General features: G+C 40.2%; 1 protein-coding gene across 1 annotated transcript in view; it reads right to left on the bottom strand.

Annotated features, from left to right (window-relative positions):
* Positions 1 to 2,970: 2,970 nt before the first annotated feature.
* Positions 2,971 to 21,157, bottom strand: part of SLC49A4 (solute carrier family 49 member 4) — a 67,597-nt gene continuing 49,410 nt past the window's right edge. Inside the window, exons 7-9 of the mRNA XM_005485153.4 lie at positions 18,518 to 18,645; positions 8,078 to 8,260; positions 2,971 to 4,927 (exon numbers count right to left, since the gene is read on the bottom strand). Coding sequence (XP_005485210.1) covers positions 4,812 to 4,927; positions 8,078 to 8,260; positions 18,518 to 18,645 — 427 coding nt within the window. The 3' untranslated portion in view covers positions 2,971 to 4,811. The remainder of the gene's footprint in view (positions 4,928 to 8,077; positions 8,261 to 18,517; positions 18,646 to 21,157) is intronic.

Raw genomic sequence — 21,157 nt, 5'->3', positions numbered from 1 at the left:
AAAACACTGACAGAGTCTGGGGTCTCCCAACCCACTCCAACATTCAAGACTGCCCACTCCCACTCCTCTCAGCTCTGTCAGATGGTTGGGAACAACTGAGATGCTGTGAGCCTGAATACCTGACACAGACAGTGCTCATCTGCTTGGCCTCTCCAGGTGTGGGAGCTAAAATCACAGGTTTCAGGTAAATTACAGGCTGCTTCTAACAGATTCTCTGTTCATGATGTGTGCAGAATCCTTTGGGTCTGCACTTTATTCCAACTGGCACGATTTTCTAAAAAAAAAAAAAAAAAATTGACTATTTTTTTGTACATTAAGTACATGGTCAGCCAAGCTCCTTTCCCTCTAAAATTGCTTTGGAAGCAAGGAAGCTCCTCCCCACACCTCCAGCTCAGGGGAGCAGGCAGCCCAAGGGAGGGCAGAGGGAGTTAATGGGTAACAGCAGTGACCAGAGCCAGGAACCAGTGCTGCTGCATTTTCTAATCCTGAGCTCCCCATGAGCAGCATGGGAGCTTGCACAGCTCCAGAGCTCAGGAGAAGGAGAGCCAGCAGCACTGGAAGCTGAACCAGGAGTGTCCCTGAGCCAAACAAATGTTTACAATAACCATTAGGAGAGAGTGGTCACCATGGAGCAACGTCCCACCATTCCCAACACAAACCACAACACATTACCTGTGTTCTTCAGGGCTGTGAACTCACAGGCCACAAAGAGAGGAATATTCCAGGGCTCCTCAGGGCACCTTCCTCTGCTGGCAAGTCACAGGCCACACAGCAGCCAATGCTGTGACTGGTCCAAGCTAGAGACTTCAAACTTTCATTATTAAGAAAAGCATTAACTGTTTCAAGCCTATTCTGCACTCCTGCTCATTGCATCTGCACTGCTAAGGGCTCTCCCTGTGCTTCAAACTCAAACTTCCAAAGAAGTGCAGGTAGCCTGGCAGCTTGCACTCCTGCTAAATCCAAACAGGGGTGACCAGGCAGCAATGCTTATCCAAAAAATACTTCTGTGGGTTGTGTTACTGACATGAAAGGGACTGCCCCTCAACAGAAGGATGCTGCTGTGGAGCACAGATGGGGATAAAGCGTTTTTCAGAGATCTCAACGAGCACATTTAAAATCCTCACTTCCATCCTAAAGCAGACTTGCTAATCTAATAAAATCCTAAGCTTGAACCCTGAGTGTGTGGAATGCAGCCATGTCCTGCACAACTTCAAGTAACTTGGGAGCAATCCTTTGACTTTCACATGGGCAGATTTCCATCAGAGCTGCTGGGAACTCGGGCTGAGCCCTGACTGCAGAGTGCCTGTGAAGCCCCAGCAGGTTTCCCAGCCCTGCAGAGGCCCTGGGGGCAGTGACTCAGCCCAAGCTGCAGTGCCAGGGCAGGGGCTCAGCGTGGCAGGGCTCTGGCAGCGAGGGGCCGCAGGGCTGGCGTCTCTGAGGAGCAGTGGGAGCTCCCCATGAGGGACAGAGCCAGCCCAGCCAGGGTACAAATGCAGCTCTGGCCAAGGCTGAACCCACCAGCCATGGTGATAACACCTCTGGGATAAGAGATTGGGAAGGGAAAGGAAGTGACTGCAGAGCTGGAGAGAGGAGCAGCTCTGCAGGTACCCAGATCAGGGCAGAGAGAGGGGCAGGAGCTGCTCAGGCACTGGAGCAGAGATTCCACTGCAGCCTGTGATGGAGACCATGGTGAGGCAGCTGTGGCCCATGGGGAGCAGAGATTCCCCTGCAGCCTGTGGAGAACCCCGTGCCCCACAGCTGGATGCCCAAAGGAGGCTGTGGGAAACCTGCTGGAGCAGACTCCTGGCACGATGGAGAGAGGAGCCCAGACTGGAGCAGGTTTGCTGGCAGGATTGTTCCCAAAGGTCCCTGCCCACAATGGAGAAATTCGTAGAGAATTGTCTGCCCCCATGCTGGAGCAGGGGAAGGATGTGAGGAGTCCTCAGGGGATGAGATGTGTGATGGTCTGACCACAGCCCCCATTCCCTGTCCCCCTGTGCTGCTGAGGGGAAGGGGGAGAGAAAACCACAAGTAAAGTTAAGCCTGGAAAGAAGGGAGGGATGGGGGAAGGTGTTTTCAAGATCAGGTTTTATTTCTCTTTATCCTACTGTGATATGATTGCTAGTAAACTAAACTGGTTTCCCCAGGTTGAGTCTGCCTTGCCCATGATGGTCACTGGTGAGTGTTCTTACCTCAACTCATGAGCTTTCCATTGCATTTTCTCTCCCCTGCCCAGCTGGGGAGGGCAATGACAGAGTGGCTTTGCTGGGCACGTGGTGTCCACCCACAGTCAACTCACCACACAGAGAAACAGCTACCAAAGCATCAGAGCCACAGTGAGCCATTCACTCTGACTCAGAAAAACAATCAACAGGGTTTAAAACAAGAGGTTCACTCATCTCCCCTGACTACAGAGAGACTGCATCTGGAAGCACTGACAAATATTTTAAATTGTCTGTTGCGTTCTGGAACAGAGGAAGAATAGGTTATAGTCTAAGCATTGTGTAAAATGCTTCTGCACCTTAAAACAGTCAGGACAGTGAAAGGGTTAGAAATCTCTGTCACTCAGGACAGCAATTTTGATCTTTATATAGCTACAGTAAATTGCACAAACAGAGCTCTGGAGAGCCATCCCAGCTTGCAGTTCTGCCATGACAATGCAACTCCAGACTCCTGGCAAACGATCCCTGGTTTCAGAGACAATAGGTAGCAGCAGCTACTGGATACTGAAACTAATCCAGGCACTAAAACATAGTAAAAAGAAGCTGGACAGTTAACACCACTCATCTGAAAAGTAAGGGATGATGCCATTGGATCTGAATGTGCTGGTTGGACTGATTTCATTTTCCCTATGCAGGTTAGCTCCACTACCACAAAGAACCTGCTTCAAGACAGAAAAGACTATTCAGAACTGATACAAGCAATGAGCTAAATCCATTTTCAGTACTACAGTAAGGACATCAATTGCTCTGAAAACATAAAAGCAGGGAACAGCTTGTTTTATTTTACTGCACAGATACACTTCTGAGTTAAGTCTTAGAGGTGTATTCTCTCTACAAAAGGAGAGCAGGCAGAAGGAACAGATCCATGTCTGAAAGGTAGTTCTGGGTTTATTTGGGTGAGCTTACCGTGTTGGTGTTGCCCCAGGGGCAAAGAAGAGCCCCACACAGGAGCAGAGGGTGCTTGATTCAACTTCTAGAGATGCAGAGCCTCCTCCAACACGTGCACCCACCCCCTGCCACAGAACTGCCAGGACAGGAAATCATTCCCTGAAAAGAATCCCTGTTGCAGGCCGTGCACAATGCTTCCCACTCACGGCAGTGACTGGCTTGGGTACAAACAAGGGCACATCACCTTCCCCAGGCAGGATCACCTGGAGTAAACCTAGGCAAACACATACCCTTGCACAACTTATATATATATATATATGTATCTCTTATATATATAAGTTTTATTTGTGTATACATTGATATAAATATGCACGCCCCCATACACACAAACACATCCCCATAACACAAAGCACAGAACACACACACACACACACATACAGAAATATTTTAAATGATGCTGAACTGAAATCTAAGAATATAATTAAGAAATCATTAGCAGGTTTAAAAATTGAGTTAAAAAACTATTCAAAGTGTCTTTAATATTTATGTTCAAGTAAGGGCCGGAACGACCACAGATTAGTACTGATAAAAAGAGCTGGCAATAATTTCCCATATTATGCCAGAACTCGTGAGTTACACATTGTCAAACTCATTGTCATTTCGCCATCAATGCACCTCCTCAACTAGAAAGGTTTTTTTAGGAAACAGTGATTTCTCCAGACTTGGGTTACAAGCAATATTGTTTAGGCACCCTCAGTCATAAACTAATCCTAAAAACCACACACACCTTAGAGTATCAGGAGAGAGCTAGCAGGATTCAGACATCCACACCCACAGTATTCAGTGGCACAAACAGTAAAAAAGGCAGTACTGGAGATGGAGGATGGAAAGGTGACACAGTGGTGGCCTTTAGAACAGCAACATTTACCTAGAGTGACACTCCAGTACACCACAGATGCTCCATATCAGGAACCAGGGTGGCATTTCAGAGATGACTGTGGGTGCAGGTTGGGATTCAGTGGCAGCTAAAGCTATTGTTTACTTGTGCTCCAGGGTGGAAACATACACCTCTAATAAAACTGCAAGGATTATGTGGGGTATTTAGTATGGCTAAAAACCCTGGTACCAGTGTCTTATATCAGAACCCACTTTATTAGAATGTAAATGTAGTGTACAAGCACCAAATCATTTTAGCTTAAATGTTTAATGAACATTCAAAATATAAATGACTAGTGATTTTAAAGAGATCTTGAAATGATTTTTGTTTTCTTTCTTATTTTTTTTTCCTTTTGTTAAGATTATTCCCTATTTTCATTCTGATAGAAGACTCTGAAGATTACTGGTACCCTGGTGTGTATAACCGTGAGTCAGCACACAGGCACACACACACAACATACACCTCGCTGCTACATCAACAGCCTCTTCAACAGAGAGCCCCAGCCCTGCACAGGGACCTGGACAGCAGAGAGATTCTCTTTGTGCATTTTGGTGTCTCCATCACCACTCCAGTTCCACATTTGTGGCAATTCAAGATGGTCTTGAACATAAGAATGACCCATCCCTCACCCTCTCTAAATAAAGCCACGATTAAGTCTTGAAATTTCTTTGTTTTTCTGCCGTTCAGCTGTGCAAATCCAGGCAGATGTGCAGACTGCAAAGCCGACTTCCAGTCTCTTCCAAGCCCTCACCAGTGCGGGGTGATCACACGGAGACGACGACGTCGAGATAGAGTCTGTCGTAGGACTCGCGGAAGCACAGGATGAGGAGCAGGCTGAGCAGACACGACCCTGGCAGGCACCAGTTGAACCAGGAGAACTCTGCAAAGCAGAACAGAGACCCAGCCTCAGTTATCAAACATGTTCTGTGTTTAAAGCGATCAAAACTTGGACTGATGGCAGGTTTGAAGGAAATCGCTGTGTGCTGACAAAATCCTGACGGTTCCCAATCGATGGATCCACGGTTAACTTGGTCCGTGAGCCTTCTCCATGGACACCTCAAGTTATAGATATTTATAGCCAATTCCTCCAGCTAATGGAAATCCTCCTTATTCAACCTCCCAATGAAGAGAACGGGGAAAAAAAAAAAAATCTATCATTGCTAATGGAGAATAAACCACTTCCAAAGACTCTGCTCATTAGTCCCTTGATTTCTATGGATTGAGAACTAAAATTAAAAGCATAGAAGAAACTGGGTTTGATTTTGAATCAAACCTGCTCCATTGTATAAGAAGGGAAAACCAATTCCTCAGAAGAAACTTGTGCATAATGGGATCAATTCAATTTAAAAGTCATTGCAAAAAATAGGCCCTTTCAGCTGTTTGATGTAACGTACTGTCCTTAAAAGTCTGTGCTCTGTACTCAAGAAATCCTATCATCTGATATTTGACTAATAATTAGCAGTTTGAGTCACATTTTTTTCAAACAAGTACCACAAATTCTTTTTTTCTACATATGTCAATTTACTAAAGAAACATTCATTTCACCGGATAGTGTTTTACTCGTTTTTTTTTTCAAATTTTCCATTATTATTACTACTACTTTTATTTTTTCTTTTATTATTATTTAATTTTACAGAATCTAAACTCCGGGAAAGTTAATCAAATCTGAGTTAATCCAAATCAAGGCTTCATCACTGCTACTTTCTTAAATCTGCAATTTATATTGCTGAAAGAAAAAGCATGATTTATTTTAAACAAGGCAAAGGACAACAGTCAGAAAGCCTGAAAAATCAGCCTTCCAAAACCAGTAACTTTAAACAACATTCTCCCTGATCCACCAAAAACCCTTATGGATTTGTTTAGGCAGTATTATTATTAAAAACATAGTAAAAATTTCCTAGGCTTGGAGAAGACTTATGTGATGCCAGAAGTCAACAGGCAAATGCTTTGCTTTTATTTTCCTTACAACATTCCTCCTTAATTGAATTAAACAGGTTTTACCTCAAATATCCTAAAAGATGAAATTTAACTTGGGAATACTTCATGCCTTTTTTGATCTCGAATTTGTGCCAGCCCTGGCAATGCAGGGAATGCACCAATCCTGTGAAGCCAAAGGTCATTTTCCTTTTGTTTTTCCCTTGGAAATCCCTGCAGAAAGGCAAAGGAAACCTCATCCAGAGGCTGCAGCTCTGGGGCACAGCACTAGCAGCAAGGCTGAGCTTCAGGAAGGTTTGCATCCCCACTCTGCTAGCTGAACCAAAATCTTCAGTGCTCTGGAAAGCTTCCAGGGCTTGGGTCCTTCACAGCAGTTGCAATATCAGTACAAGGAGAAAAAGAGAAATTGGAATGAAAACTACTTAAAGATTATTTGGCTTAAAGGAAAGACCAAGGGAACAAGATGAATTTGACTGAGTTCTGGTTTATCTGTAAGCTTCTTAAATGCCATTACAGGATGTATTTGAATCAAATGAAAGCAAATGATTAAGATCATTATCTACCCTCTAACAGATTTTTTTAATCAGAGGAGCCAATAGCACCCCTAGCACTCATCCCCCCCAGTGACCACACACTCTCTCATATTTTCTATCAAAGAATGGATTTTCCTAAGCACAAATTACTTTATTTTATTTCCTTTTGAAGAAATAGGGAAAATATTTTAAGTGTATGGGTATACCAATTTCAGGTTTATCCGAACCTGCATTTACTGGTATCTTGTAGGGAAGGAAATATGAGAGACAAAAAATGGTCCCAAATACTCTATTTATGGGGGAATGAGTCCACTGTATTGTAATTTTTTCATCAGAAGTGAGACTCCATATCCCCATCCTCATTTATTATGTAATGCCAAACACTGAAAAAATTCTCTGAACATTCTGTGCCATCTTTCCAGCTGAGGTACAAGTATCAGAAACAATAGTATGTGTGAATAGAGTTCACACCAATTAATATCAAAAGTATACTTTAAAATGTAAAGACCAGCTCTCACACCACTCAAGGCTAGTTCAGACGGCATTCAGATTTTACAATGATACAGTTCAGCATCAGTATTAAAAAATTAAATAATTTCTCTCTGTTTGTGTTCACAGACCACAATTTGGAACAAGCTTGTCATCCTGCTTGCAATTTCCTGGCAGAAAGACAAACCATGCTGAAAATTTGCCCCAGGTTGAAACCTTGATGCTTTATAGCAGAATTCAATCTGAAATTTGTCACTCTCCTCTTGGTTATAAAATACAACATCTTAAGAAGTAATAATACATAAAAGCTCACATTTTATAATGGTTTACAAATATTACACCGTGAAGCAAATGTTTACCATAATAACAAAATACAAAGAAAAAATCTGTGTCTTTGAACACCATTAATAAAGACCACTTCCCTTTGAAAGCAAGCTGCGTTCTTATTTTACAGCTTAGAGTAATAATATGTATTACAGTCTACTAAACAGCAAGTTTTAAGTTATGATTATGAGTTAGGAGGAAGCAAATAATACTTGAGAGACGAGAAAATCTGAATGAATTGACAAAAACCTGAAGTGAAATCCTGTTATGCCGGAATAGGCCATGGGATTTCCCAAAGGAATGCCTGTTCTGTCTTAGGGCAGTGGGACCTCACCCTCTGAACCAAGCTGGCTTAAATGGGGCATTTCTGCTCTGCCCCTCCTGGGTAACACAGCTCTACCCAAGAGCATGAGGCTGGGTGAGCTTTACTGTGGTTCTCACCACCCACAGGTACAAACATTATTAATGGCCACATTACCCAGGCCTTTATACAATTTGATGACAGTGTGTACCTTGGTGGTATCTGGCTACAGCAGATTCAGGCAGAATTATCCTGCATCTAAGAAATTTCATTTTTATAAGCATGCATATAGAAAAGAATTAAGATTAAAATTCTCCTTCCTTGCTGCCCTTGCTTGGATTCAAACATTTGGTTATCAACAGAAATTGTACGTGCAAATCCTTCCTTTTGCTGACAAAGGTATGTCCTTAAGGAGTATTAAATTTTTAAAGTGTCTTATATTTCTTACCTGTATGGTAGAATGTGAGGAAAAACAAAAGCACTCCCATGAACACATTACTCAAAAAGGTGACAACTCCACAGCTTATTCCTTCTGGAACAGGGTAGACTGTCTCCACAAAGAGCTCAAAGAATATTGGTACGCTGCTGTTGAGGAATATGCCCAGCAAAATGCAGGATGTGTACAGTGTAGCTATGACAGAAACAAAACCAGTTATTAATTTCATGCTGGTGTGTTCCTCTCCTATTCAGAGCTGCCAAGAATACTAATATTTGAATAACCAAAAACTGTATAATCTTATTTTTACCCTCTGTGTATCAAAAAGAACATCACATCCCATAAGCCTTAGGAAGAATGCATGCATTGATTTGTGGGAAAAAAAATCAGAAATAATGATTGATTTATTTATCTATTTATTCAAACAGAATCCATGAAGATACATTCAGTGATTTGGACTTCACTTGTAAGTAAAACAAACAACAAAATTATGAATGCAAAGCATCACCTACAGTTTAATTTACCTCTGAAACAAACAGAAAATATTGTCCTACACACAATTAGGACAGGGAGCAATTAATGCACCAAATTAGAAATGGACATGGATTAACCTTTTGACTTAGCTCTAAAGGTCAAAACTAATTTTGCTTCCATTTTACAAATAAATACTAATGATCTACCAGCTATCAAGACATTAGTATTCAGCACAGCCTGAGCTGCAACATGTTGAATCCCTTCTGGCTTCAAAAGGAAATGAAGGGCACCCAGCTCCTGACAGGAACGGGACAGATTTGATAATGCAGATTATTTGCTGCTGTACAGCAAATTGTTTTTCTTGGAAAAACGAACAGAAAAATGTGACATTTCTTCAGCAACCTCAGCTATTTTGTTCTACAATTTCAGCCAAATACTTCACAGTACTTAATACAAAAGCTTAATATACTTATATTATACTTAAATAAACTTATTATAGCTATTTCTGGACTAAAAAAACCAAAAAACAAACCACAAAACTTCACAAAAATTTAGTATCTATTTAGAAATATAAGTAAGTTTTTTCTTAGTGCTGTCTTGGACACAGGAGATTTCCTGACTTGCAACCTCAATAACCTGAGGTTACTGACCAAGTAAAAAGAAAAAGGAAATTATCAGAAGGCTTTAAATAACCAGAAAACTCTGGAATAATTTGTGAGGCTCCTACCAAAATACTAAGAAAACCTAAAGAAAAGTATTTCGAATACAAAAGTGTTATGATGTCAGAGGTGAATTATTTATAGTGTCTTCGCTGCAGTGAAAAGATTCTGTGGTACAAAATCCTTAGAATTTTTTTTCATATAAATATATATATGTGTGTAGATATTTCAGTTTAATTTACACTCGTTTGTCTTAGGAAAGGGAGAACAGAAACAGCTCTACTTCATCTTTTGTTAAGCACTGCTCAAGCTTTCAACTGAGAAACTGTTAGGAAGCAGGAAATGTTCAGCTTTAAAAAAAATTAAAAACCAGCTTTATAAAATATAAAACATCATGGAAAAGAAATAAAGAGATTAAGAAGCAGAAAGGGCTATTTATTACATCCTCTATTTCATGTGGTTTGCTTCCAAGGGACAAGGACATTTCTTTTTCAACAGAGGACTTGTCGAGACAGGAAAAAAGAGGGAAAGGTGGCCCCACTTCTTTGAATATACCACAGTACTCTGAGCTGTAAGAAAAACTAACAAACACATGCAAAACCAAAAAAATCCAACTCCCTCAAAAAAACCATGGTAGCTTTTCCTACTCTTGAATTCTCCTGTCACAAACTGCAGAATAAATCAAAGAAATTGATGTAAGATATGTCCAGGAGACAGACAGGAAAGAAAAAACCCCATACAGCATTAGGATGTTCTTCCTAATGCCCTCCTCTAGCTAACACTGAAGACCTGATTCCCTAGTTATAAGATCCATAGATTTTTGCTGCAAGTCCTCACCAGTATTTAAAGTTTCATGAGCCACTCTTTGAACTCCCATTCACCTCAAACACTGCTGCATATTGCTCTAAACCTCTCTAACTGCTGTCGAGTGTAGCCAGAATATCCAATCACACTCTGCAGTTTGAAATTTTTGTATTGGCTTGAGAGACCAACACATAAATGAAATAGAAGAATCTCTTAAGACAAATGAATATTTGCCCCTTATTACTACACTCAGTTGAAGATATCTATAGATAGACTTGTAACTTCTAGAGAAGAACGTTTTCAGAACCTCTCTCAAAGGAGGGAAGGTGGCACCCAGCTGTAATTCTGTATCAGAAACTCAAACAGTGGAAATAGTTGAGAAGCTGCTGAAAGCCACAACAGCACCACTGAAAGTGGAACAGTGAACAGACTGTCAGAAGAAACACCTCTGCAAGAGGGCTGAAACATCTTCCAGAAGGAGCAACAGCCAGGAAAAGGGAACTCATACCTCTGAACAATGTCTAGACATATAATTTCCAGAAACATAGAGTCACTGAGATGAAAGCAAAAATTAGCAGCCATTTAAAGACTTCAGATTTTGTTTAATACAGTAGGTGTCAAGGTTTCCATAAAATAGGAATAGGAAGCAGTCTTTAAACTAGATTTGCTAGTTTAAAATATGCCAGTTGAATTACATCATTGCTCACCTTGCAGTGCACTCACAGGGCACTCACAGGAACACACCCACTGGCACACATCTCACACTCCCACACTGAGAGCAGCAAAGCAGCCTTGGCCTCACCCTTTGGCTGCCCCAAAGGATTGCCTGCCTTGTGTGTGCACACCAAGAGCTGCCAGCTGAATACCAACAGCAGCACCTCAGCTGAGACCACAGCTGGTACTGATAAAGCAAGGTCTGTGCAGAGGTACAGGTACACACACCTTTGGAATTAATAAGCAGAAATGTCACAGCAAAAGGACAGACAGAATACAGGATCCAGTAGATGCCAATTTAAGTTCTAACATCTAATGGAAATAAGAGCTTCTAACTGGGAAACCACAAAAAGAAGCTCTGAAAACGAGGAAGATGTGCACATCTGAAAGCCTTCTTTAAATGGTACGTATTGTAGTGATGGGAAACTGCTTTTTATCTCAAGCATCTGTAAATCAACCAGGGTTATCCTGAGTGCTATACAAATAAGCTTATTCCAGTAATTTAGCAACTGAGTCACAAATCCAACTGGCTGTTGACAGGAACTCAAAGATACACACTTCTAGAAAAGTAAGTCCCATAAACAAGTAAAATCAGAGTTCAGAAGTCGGTTTTGTTTTTTATTTCACACATTAAAGAGTGTATCTCATATTCCAGCTCGTGGATGACAGGACAGTAGGAAGATACCTCCTATTAACAGGGACCATTTGCTTTCCATCACAGAGACCTTGTGCTGAACAAACACAAACAATTACCACGATTTCGTACTGCAGAGGAACAGCTGCTCAAGTTACAGCAAATGTTCTTTCAATTAAGACAATCTTAATGACAGTCCTTGGAAATGAATATAAGGATCTGAAAGCACTGACAAAAGAAAAAAAAAAAAAAAGAGATGATTCACCAAGAAGCTAACATTATGTCCTAAAGAATAACAAGTAACTTGGATAGGCATACACTGGAGAAGTGCTACTTCATGCTACCACTATTTTAAAAAATCACTTTTTGTCAGGAAAAGGAATCAATTAATTGCCTATGAAGTTATGTGCAAAGTTGTGTATCCAAGACAATGGCAGCTATGGACATCAACAATGGAACTGGGTTAGGTTTCTTAAAACATTACATTAATTGAAATAGTTTAAAAGATGTTTGTGTGCATTAAGCAGCTATTTCTCAGGTTGACCACTGCAAAAATATCAGCAAAGGCAAAGATCCCATCTACAGCACAGGTGTTTCAGAGAACTGGCAGGAGCTGCTGCAGCAGGAGGCTCAAGCCAGATTTCATCATGTCATGCTCATGCTTGAGGTGTGAGGTAACCCTTGCTATTCCCTCAGCACTCATCCTGCTGGCCAGGAAGGGAGCAAGGAATAAAATGTGTCTTGATAATAGCACTAGAGATGTTACCAGTTAGATGACTTGGGACTGATGGTGATACAGTGGCTTAGCAGAAAGAGGAGAAAAGTGGCAAGAAGGAAGATTCCTGACTGGCTTATCTCCTACAGGCCTTGAGCTGCTGGATGGCAAATACATGCCCACATCCCAGAAAAAGACCTTCTCTTCTCCCAGCCACAAGCTGCGGAAAAAGCTTTCTACCAATTAAAAAAATACTGGGGGGGAAGTTAGGAATTTAAACAGGGAAGTGATTTAAATGACAGCCTTCACTTGGTGTCCTCAGATGAGCTTGCAATGCAGCAGAAGGAGACTCAACCATCTCTGACATACAAACAACTTTCAAGAATTTTCCAGGACATTCTGCAACATGTTTAGCAATTTACTCTTAAATTATACCATCACTGAAGGTACAACTACAGAGCCTGATCCAAACCCAAATGAAACGGATGAAAGGACCTCAACTGATGTGACCAGTTCTTATCAACCATTGGCACATGCATCTTGGCTGATTTTTAACAAAGAATATGAAATATCACCATTTCTTAAAAAAAAACCAGTTTTCAGATAAATTTACACAGGAAGTGCTGTATCAAGTGCAAGCAAGTGGTAAAGCATCTCCTTCCAAAGTCCTCTGCCAGAATCTCTTGAACTCTGTGCATTTTGTAACAGTTCTCTTTTGAGACACACTCAGCCAAAACTCGCACAAATTTTCTAGAGATAAACAGGAGAGTAAATACAATGGAATATATTCTCTTGGAAGCAGCACACAAATTAGAGCAAAACCTGTGGAGATCTAGGGCACTTTGTCAGTGCCCATTATAACTGTATTGCAAACATCAAAGTGAAAAGATAATGCCTCATATGGATGCAGCCTTTGTTGACTTCAGTGCTTCAGTATCCCCATGACCAATTTGAACAATTCAAGTTAGTTCCTGCCAAAATCTAAAGTCTATTAAAGTAGAATGAAACCTCCCTATAATCTAACTCTTGCTACTGGCCATGGTAAGAAAAGTCACGGAAGAAGTAATCCTTAATTTTTCCATGAGAAATGTGACTCCCTTAAGGTAAGACAGTAAATTTTACTGTAATTCACTTATGGGAATGAAAAAACACAATAGAAGAAAGATGTCTCTGTAGTGCACGTTTATAACATAAAAATGTTTCATTGCCTGGATTTCCATTCCAGCACACACTGATCAAATTGCTATCTCATGATATAGTTTTGAAAGAAACCAAAAATCTGATCAAATTTGATTTGTTCTACATTCTTCTCATGAGAAAAGCAAGTGGAACTTGCTTTGAAAGCAGAGCATTCAGTTTGGAGAACTAAGAAGTAAAAAAATTACTGAGTAAGCCTCAAGAAATGAAAGAGGAGAGGGCTGGAAATTATACAATATTTGAGGTTTGCTATTGATGGATATTCAAAGTGCCCAGATTCATAGATACTCATCTCTGAAATGTTCCTCCCAAATTTCAAGCACTGTACACTAATAAACACTGTGTCCTAAAAGAAAATAACCTCCTAAATTAGTTCTTCTTTAGGCACTCTTCTGTTTGTGAAGTTAAAGAAGCTGTCAGCAAAACAAGGGTCATTATTCCCATCTTATGAGTGAGAAAAGCACAGCAGGAGTTGGGGTAATGATTTGCCCAAAGCCCTAAGCAGGTTAATGTTTTCAGGCCACTGTTTTATCCTCTGGGCTCCCCTGCCTTACACTTACCAAGCACATCTTGTTTATGGTAAAGAAATTAAACTGAAATAATAAACCTATCAGTATTATATTATTAACACCTTTCTTCTTCTGTGCTTTGTAGATGAGGACAGAGAGACAGATGTGTTTACAATGTTCAATCTGTTGAACCTGAAAATAAAAGTGTGGGCTGCTTAACCTAAACACAGTCATCAGCTTATGGAGTTGCCACTGTATTCAGTGTCTGCCATGCAGCACTAGAAAAGATTTTGTAAAGCAAACTTCTGCTGAATGTGCTCATAAATATTAGAATATTCTTGATATGCTACACCGAAAACATTCAATCTGAGCTGCAAGCAACTAGTGTTGCATATCAATTTTTGGAAAATGCTGGTATTTGTATCCAGAGATCCTACCAGCAATACAAAGTGGCAAGATACTGAAACTGGCAATACAATGCCTTACACGATTATTTTGGGTCGAAGTATCCCATTGTACATAAATTCACATAATGAAGTTCAGTACAAAGCAAACTAACAATGAACTTGGCAAAGAGAAACAGATCAGCAGCTGCGCTGAGAATTCAATGGAGAAAACTATTTTAATGCTCTATGTGTACATAAAATTGTCTTTGAAACTGAAATGCAAATAATATACATTAAATTTAAAATTTCTTAAAATAAAATTCAGGGTTGCTTAAAATATAAACCAATTCCAGAATCAAGGTTTTTGGAGAGCTGTGATTAGCTGATGAGAGGTGTTTTAGACAGATGATATAGTAGCTGGCACTGCATCATTATTGCCTCGCTTTCTTTTTTCCCCACACTGGCTGTTATGGTTCATATATACAACTATGGCTACACTTTTTATAAAGTCTTTTGGAGTTACATTAAGAAGTCAGCAAATGACACAAAACTTGTCTTCCTCCATGGGAGGAGGAAAAATGGAGTGTATTATGCAAATACGAAGCAATGCAGGCATTACTCAACACAAACAATCCTAAACAGTATAATTTAAAACCACAAATGCAGTCATTGATTTTTAATAACTGCATTAAAGGTCTCCATTCTAAGTAATTACATTTTGTAGGAAATATCTTTAAATGACGTTATGCCTATTTAAAAGGAATTAGAAGAATATTATACAAACAAGGTGAGGAAAATATATTTTGCTGTGACCATTTTTTCAGATACCTTCCCTCCCCCAGTATTTAAAACAGACATTACTAAAACTGCCACCAAGAACACCAATTAAAAGAGGACTTTGGTTTGTTTGTATTTTAAAAACAAATATTTTGAGTTTTTTTTCCTTTTCTTTTAGGGCGAATAATTGGCCAAACTCTCTCATCTTTTTTATGCTTCCATAAAAACACATCCACCTACTGCCTGCTCTGAGCCCAGGTGGGAGAAAAGCAAAGGGTTTTCAGAAGGGGGAGATGAGCTCATGTCCCCAATATTCACATGCTAAAGGAAAAGACTGGGTTTGGACCTGGGGAAACCACTGTCAGGGTCTGCCTATAGAGGCAAACTTAATTCATGGATGAAGCAGCTGTTAGGTGAGATACAGCAGCCAATGGTGATGCCGTCTAACCAGACCTCATCTCTGTGGTGAAGCTGCCTCAACACCTGGGCCAGTACAAAGGCTCCCAAATGTGTCCTGTCTCCTCCCCAAAATGACCATCCTGTCCTGTGGGAGAGCTGCCTTTTAACTGAACCAGCAATCCTTCAGATCACGTGGATATTTCAGCAGTTCCCAGGTATTGCTGCAGATGGCAAAGCCTGACTTGTTCAAGAGAACAACACTGGAGGCAGGCCAAGAGAGGAGAGGGAAGTCCCTCCAAAACTGGGAGCTACATGGTTGGAAGGGAAAACCTCTTTGGAAGATCAAATGTACACCCCCACAGATTTTCATGTCAGTTTTGAACCCTGCTTGCTCTGCCTCAGCATTTCAATAAGGCTGAAAGTGTGGACTGAGATCCATCCCTGGCTCTGCAGCACTGCCAAGCCCAACACTTGTGCTCTTTGCCACAGGACAGGGGGAAGCGGAGGAGCCTAAGAACCTTCTGGCTCATCAAAACCTGCCTTGAATAACACAACCCCTGCTTTATAGCAGGTGTTCAGTGCTGCCTGCAAAGTGGCTCTGGAATAAAAAGTATTTTATGGACCTTTTGTGCAAAAAAATTTAAAAAAAGCAAAGGAAAGAAAGAGAAAAAAAGAGAATAGTAGATGAAAAAGAAAATCAACCAAAAATTTTCAAAAATATGAATGAGGGAAAAACCCCACGATGATGTCTGCTTTTGTTTTGCACATCTTCAAGCTCTACAAAAACCACACAGCAAATAACTACTTGGCAGTCCACTGTCAACACTTGCCCACTGATATGCAGAGTGACTTCCACCTGTACCAGCTACCACTAATCACTTCCAAAAGCTGCCAGCCCACACTGCCAGCCCACAGCCTGCATCTGACCTCTTAGATTTGTACTCCAATACACTCTACATCTCAAACTTTTAATTAAAAGGAGAAGAATAAAAAGAAGTTAATCCAAATCAATTCAAATGTACCGTTTCTCCCAATTACTGTGAATGCAGAGGTCATCATCATGTTGCATCATTACACTGAGGAATAATCTAGCATGAAGTCCTATAAATTAGCTTAAATAGCTTGTGTGTTTTCATCCATAACAGCATATTTCATAAAGATATAGCACTGCTTTTCTGTGTACTAGGAACTAAATTGAACAGGCACATTACATCTATTTTTTAAGAACTTTAATGAGAAAAGCCTGATAAGAACCTTCCCCCACTGCATATCTATGAAATTTAAACAGAAGAAAAAAGAGATCTGATTTTCTGGCTGCACATTAGACTCTGATGCTTTAGACTGCCTTTTTTTTTTTTTTTTTTTTTTTTTTAGGAATGCACCACATTCCTGGCACTTCTATTCAAAACAAGCTTGTGTTTTAAAGAAAAGGGTTCAGTATTTACAGTGGCATATGTAAGAAAAGCACTGACAGAAAAATCTGATCTATAATTACAACTCAATCTAAGGAATCATCCATTTTAAGAGAAATGGTAATTGCATAAAAAGTACAACCCAATCCCTGTATTTGAATCAAGAGATGCTAGTTTAGGACACTATATATCAAACCTCAAATACCCTACCTACATTTATGTCCTGACAGTGGATGACCTTTCAAAAAAAAACCAGCACAATGCAACTACATCTATAAAAAATAAGAAGTCTTATAGAACCTATGTTGCATGCTGAATTCTTTATAAAAAAAACCCCAATAAAATAAAATCAGAGAGAGCTCCATCAGTTTTGCTTTGGAACACTGGTGAGTACGTACGTAATGACTTTCCCCTCTTGAAATGTTTCTTCTTCATTCTTATGCATAGACTTGAAGGGTCATTTATGTGTTTGGTTTGTTGCATCAATTCAGAGTATAGAGTTACTGTAAAAATTTACATTACTGCAGGCTTGCAGTGATGAAGCAGGCAAGCATGAGAAAAAAGCTTTTATTGCTTTTATTTTAGATTTGATGGAAATGTGTAGTCATTTAGTATGACAACAGCCATCATGAAATTTGATTTATTTATTGATTAAATTATGTTTTATTTAAGCAGAATTTTTGAAAGCATTGAAATTTCAAGATAAAGCACAAATTTGACCTATCCATCCAGATGGTGTTGCTCCTGAATTGATCATGTATTTCAATTTGCTGCACCCACTTTAGTTTATAGTTGTGACATTTGCAGTGCACCAAGGACTCTTACTGAAACTCAAACTTAATTTGAGTAAAGCACTACTCTATATACTACTCTCCCCACCAAACTCTTTTATTAAAAATAGGCAAAAAATGGTTTTCATTTCTCCTAGAATGCACAAATTGCTTGTATCAAAGATGGCCCTTCATTTAAAATGGATTTATAGAATCCTTTACTAAATAAATATATTTTTGAACCTTGATGGCTTAGGTTTTACTGCAACTTGCTACTCTGTTGAAGGTCTTGGAATCACAGGAGGATCAGTCCTTTGGTGCAGATAATAAGGTGAGGGACAGATTTTTAAGAACTAAGCAGTGCTAGCTTTCACCTAAGGGCGCAGCTCGCTGGCAGCCCAACTGGACCTCTGAGCTTTTCCCCCATTCCTGCCAACTGCTTTTCTCCCTGTCTTTTTGAGGCACAGGCTGAGTTAATTTTGGGCTGGAAGAGTTCCCTGAACCTGCAGGCAGGTGCAAGAAAAAAGGACAGCACTGTGAAGGGACAGATTTAGATGGCTGAAAACACTATGGGTCACCTTGGTTTGAAATGCACCAAGTGCTTCTAATAACTAATGCAAGTTTCAAACCCCTAAATTCCCAGACATGTCACTGTTTCTTATATGCAACACTACTCTCATTCATCTGATTTTTCTTGATTTATTTCTCACTTCGGTTATTCCAAAGGACCCAAAAGCAGAAAAAGACTTAGTCCCCAAATCAAATTTAAATGTGTACTCAGGGCTCCTGTTATTGAGTTTTTCAAGTTTTTAATCTTTTTACTGAATTATTCAAAGCAGTAAGATATTTCAGGTTTCAAAAGACTTTCTAAACATTTTTTCTGTCTCAGTAAAACTACTGTATTACTAAAGATACCAAACCAGGTTATAAGATATTGAAGACTGCAAATATTTGCCTGCAATATGAATTATAAAGAACAGGAATTCAAATAATTGTCAATACCTGTGGTCAAAGGCAGATGAGTGACAGAAGTTAGACAGGTGAGAGTGAACCAGGTTGATGCTAATGTTGCTCCAGATAAAAGCAGCAGCAGTATGAACTTCAGCATGCCCCTGATAAAATCTGCAAATCTAAAATAAAAACACACATCAGAGCAGTACAAACACTGATTTTCATGTTATTTAAATGTGATGCTTGACAATTAATTCAGTATATCCTCATTAAGCATTTTGGAGACTATAAAAACAATTTAAAAGTAATTTCTCATTTTCAGAAATAGAAAAAAGGTATTTTTATAGAATGGTGATATTTCTAGCTGTCAAGCTGAAGAGCCATGGATGTTTTATCTGTCACAAAGTAACAATCAAACCATAACAATTCTCAAGCAATTCTCAAGGCATCACATGAAAACACTAAAGGAGAGTTATTTTTTCCTTCTGCATTTGTTGGACACAATATCTCACCACTACTTCCATCACTGTTTTGTCAGCATTTGCCAGTCTCCCTTGGCAGACACAGAGCTCCATTAGCATATGAGGAGGCTGCCGCCTTTCATTCAAGACATAGTTAAGTGTCAAGATTCATTCCTGTGGGAAATGGAAAATCTCCAAAAAAGTCCAAAGAATCCCTAGTTGAAGATGACAAGGAACAGCTTCTGAACCCTTGGATGCATTGGTGATGAAGCCTGTGGTGGCTTAGGCAAGGAAGGAGCTCCTTACACAGGGGATCACTCTGCCAGTGGCTGGTTTGGGTTGAAAAGTTCCAGAAACCACAAGCTCGGTGCTGCTCCTCTGCTACACAGACCCTGCTGACAGACGGGGGGAGGACAGCCCCCAAGTCCTTGGGCAGTCTGGCTCTTATACAGAGGGAATTATGATATTTACACCACCTGATGGTACAATTGCTTTTTTCATATTTTCCTTTTTCTTTCAAGGAGACAGAATGAGCAGTGCTCGTGTGGCATAATTATCAGTGCAACTGCTCTTTTCAAAGGGGATGTTAACCTAACTACTGGGAAAGATATATTAGAAAAGGCAATGTTATTTCTTCATGAGCAATCTTCTCTAACCTCCTGCTTAGGAGATGCGCTTTTAGGATGGGTGGGTTAGGTGTGTATTTCTAAAGCAAATCTTATGCCCCCTTGACAGGTTCCTACCTTGATTAGGCTAATGGCATCATAATCCACCTAGGTTGGTCCATGATAAAATTTGTCTGTCTACCAGCTGACTGCCTATCTACCCTGACAAAGATCACTCTATAAGCAGATACCTTACAGCTTACTTGATAAAACAGGAAATGCTGCCAAAATTTTGAGAACTTCCAAATATAGTGTAACAGACGTAGGAGTAATGCACTCAAACACTCTCTGCTCCCCCAAACCAACTTCTTTCCTTGTATTGTGATTCTCCCCATGCCTGAATTCCACACTGAATTTAGCAGTGAGTAATTCAATAAGCAGCAGTGGGAGATCAATGCTGCATATAATCTGAGAAGTTTATGACTGCAGTGTTCAAGTGGCGTTTGCATTCATCTCCAATAGCCAGAGGTCAGCTGCTACTGGTGGAATTTTTTTCTAACAATCCAATTGAGGAGTCAGGATCACCTCACTGGTTTGCCAGTGAGTTTCTTTAATTATTCTTTGGGATCACTAGGGTCAATATCAGCAATTTTAAAAGCTTTGCAGAAGCATCTGAAAGTGTAAACTTCCAGCTTATTCCACAGAGACTCCCACTTTGCCTGCTGGCAGACAACATCTCTGTCCTTACAGGCAAGGGCAGTGACGTAGGTCCTGTCTAATGAAACAAGGTGAGAAATATCAGCCTTCTGGGAGGGACATTCACAGACTACAGGTCTGGGGTGATCTCTAAAGGATCCTTGGTCTCTATCCCACCACCAAGGACATGTGGGGATGGGAGGCTGATATGCATCTAATCCATTCATGACAGCTAAGTGGAGAAAATACCACCTTTACCAAGCAGGTGCCACTCTTCCAGACACAAGGATCCCAGTTTGGGTAGCAGCATGCTCCAAAGAGCTCTCAGGTAACACAGAACTACAAAAGGGTCAAATGTACCCCAAAGGAAAGGTTTATTTAGCTATTGGATTCAGCCAGCAATAGAAATAATAGAAAAAAAATGACATAATAACCTAACCTGAACTTGGTAATTGAAGGACTCCTGTTTCTTGTCTGGTTACAGGAGAATAAAGAAGACTGTAAATCTAGTCTACTTTTCATAATACTTGCTTCAATCAAAAAACATGAGAAATTACTTTTATCTTCAGACTGTACCTGATTTCAAACCTTTTTTCTGTATAAATCCTTCTACATCATCTAGCATGTAAGGGGTTTCCTGCAACTGCTAAAAAAGTAGGCACAACAGGACAGAAGGTGTATACCCTGCCAGACACACACCCCTGAGCCTACTGCTGCTAACAGTCTCCAGCTTCCCAGCAGATCCAGCCCTAGGTTGTATCCTACAGTTAAAATCACAAACCTGCCCTGCTGACAACACTGTCTGCTGCTAAGGAAATTATCACCATGCCATAAAGTTTCAGCATTTTGACGACACTGCAGGTTAGAAAGCAGGAACTGAAACTGAGCTGCAGAGGACAAAACCTCAGAAATATCTATGATCCTTGGCA

The sequence above is a fragment of the Zonotrichia albicollis genome, chromosome 10 (genome assembly GCF_047830755.1).
Source record: "Zonotrichia albicollis isolate bZonAlb1 chromosome 10, bZonAlb1.hap1, whole genome shotgun sequence".
NCBI lineage: Eukaryota > Metazoa > Chordata > Aves > Passeriformes > Passerellidae > Zonotrichia > Zonotrichia albicollis.
This window is presented reverse-complemented; position numbering and strand designations above follow the sequence as displayed.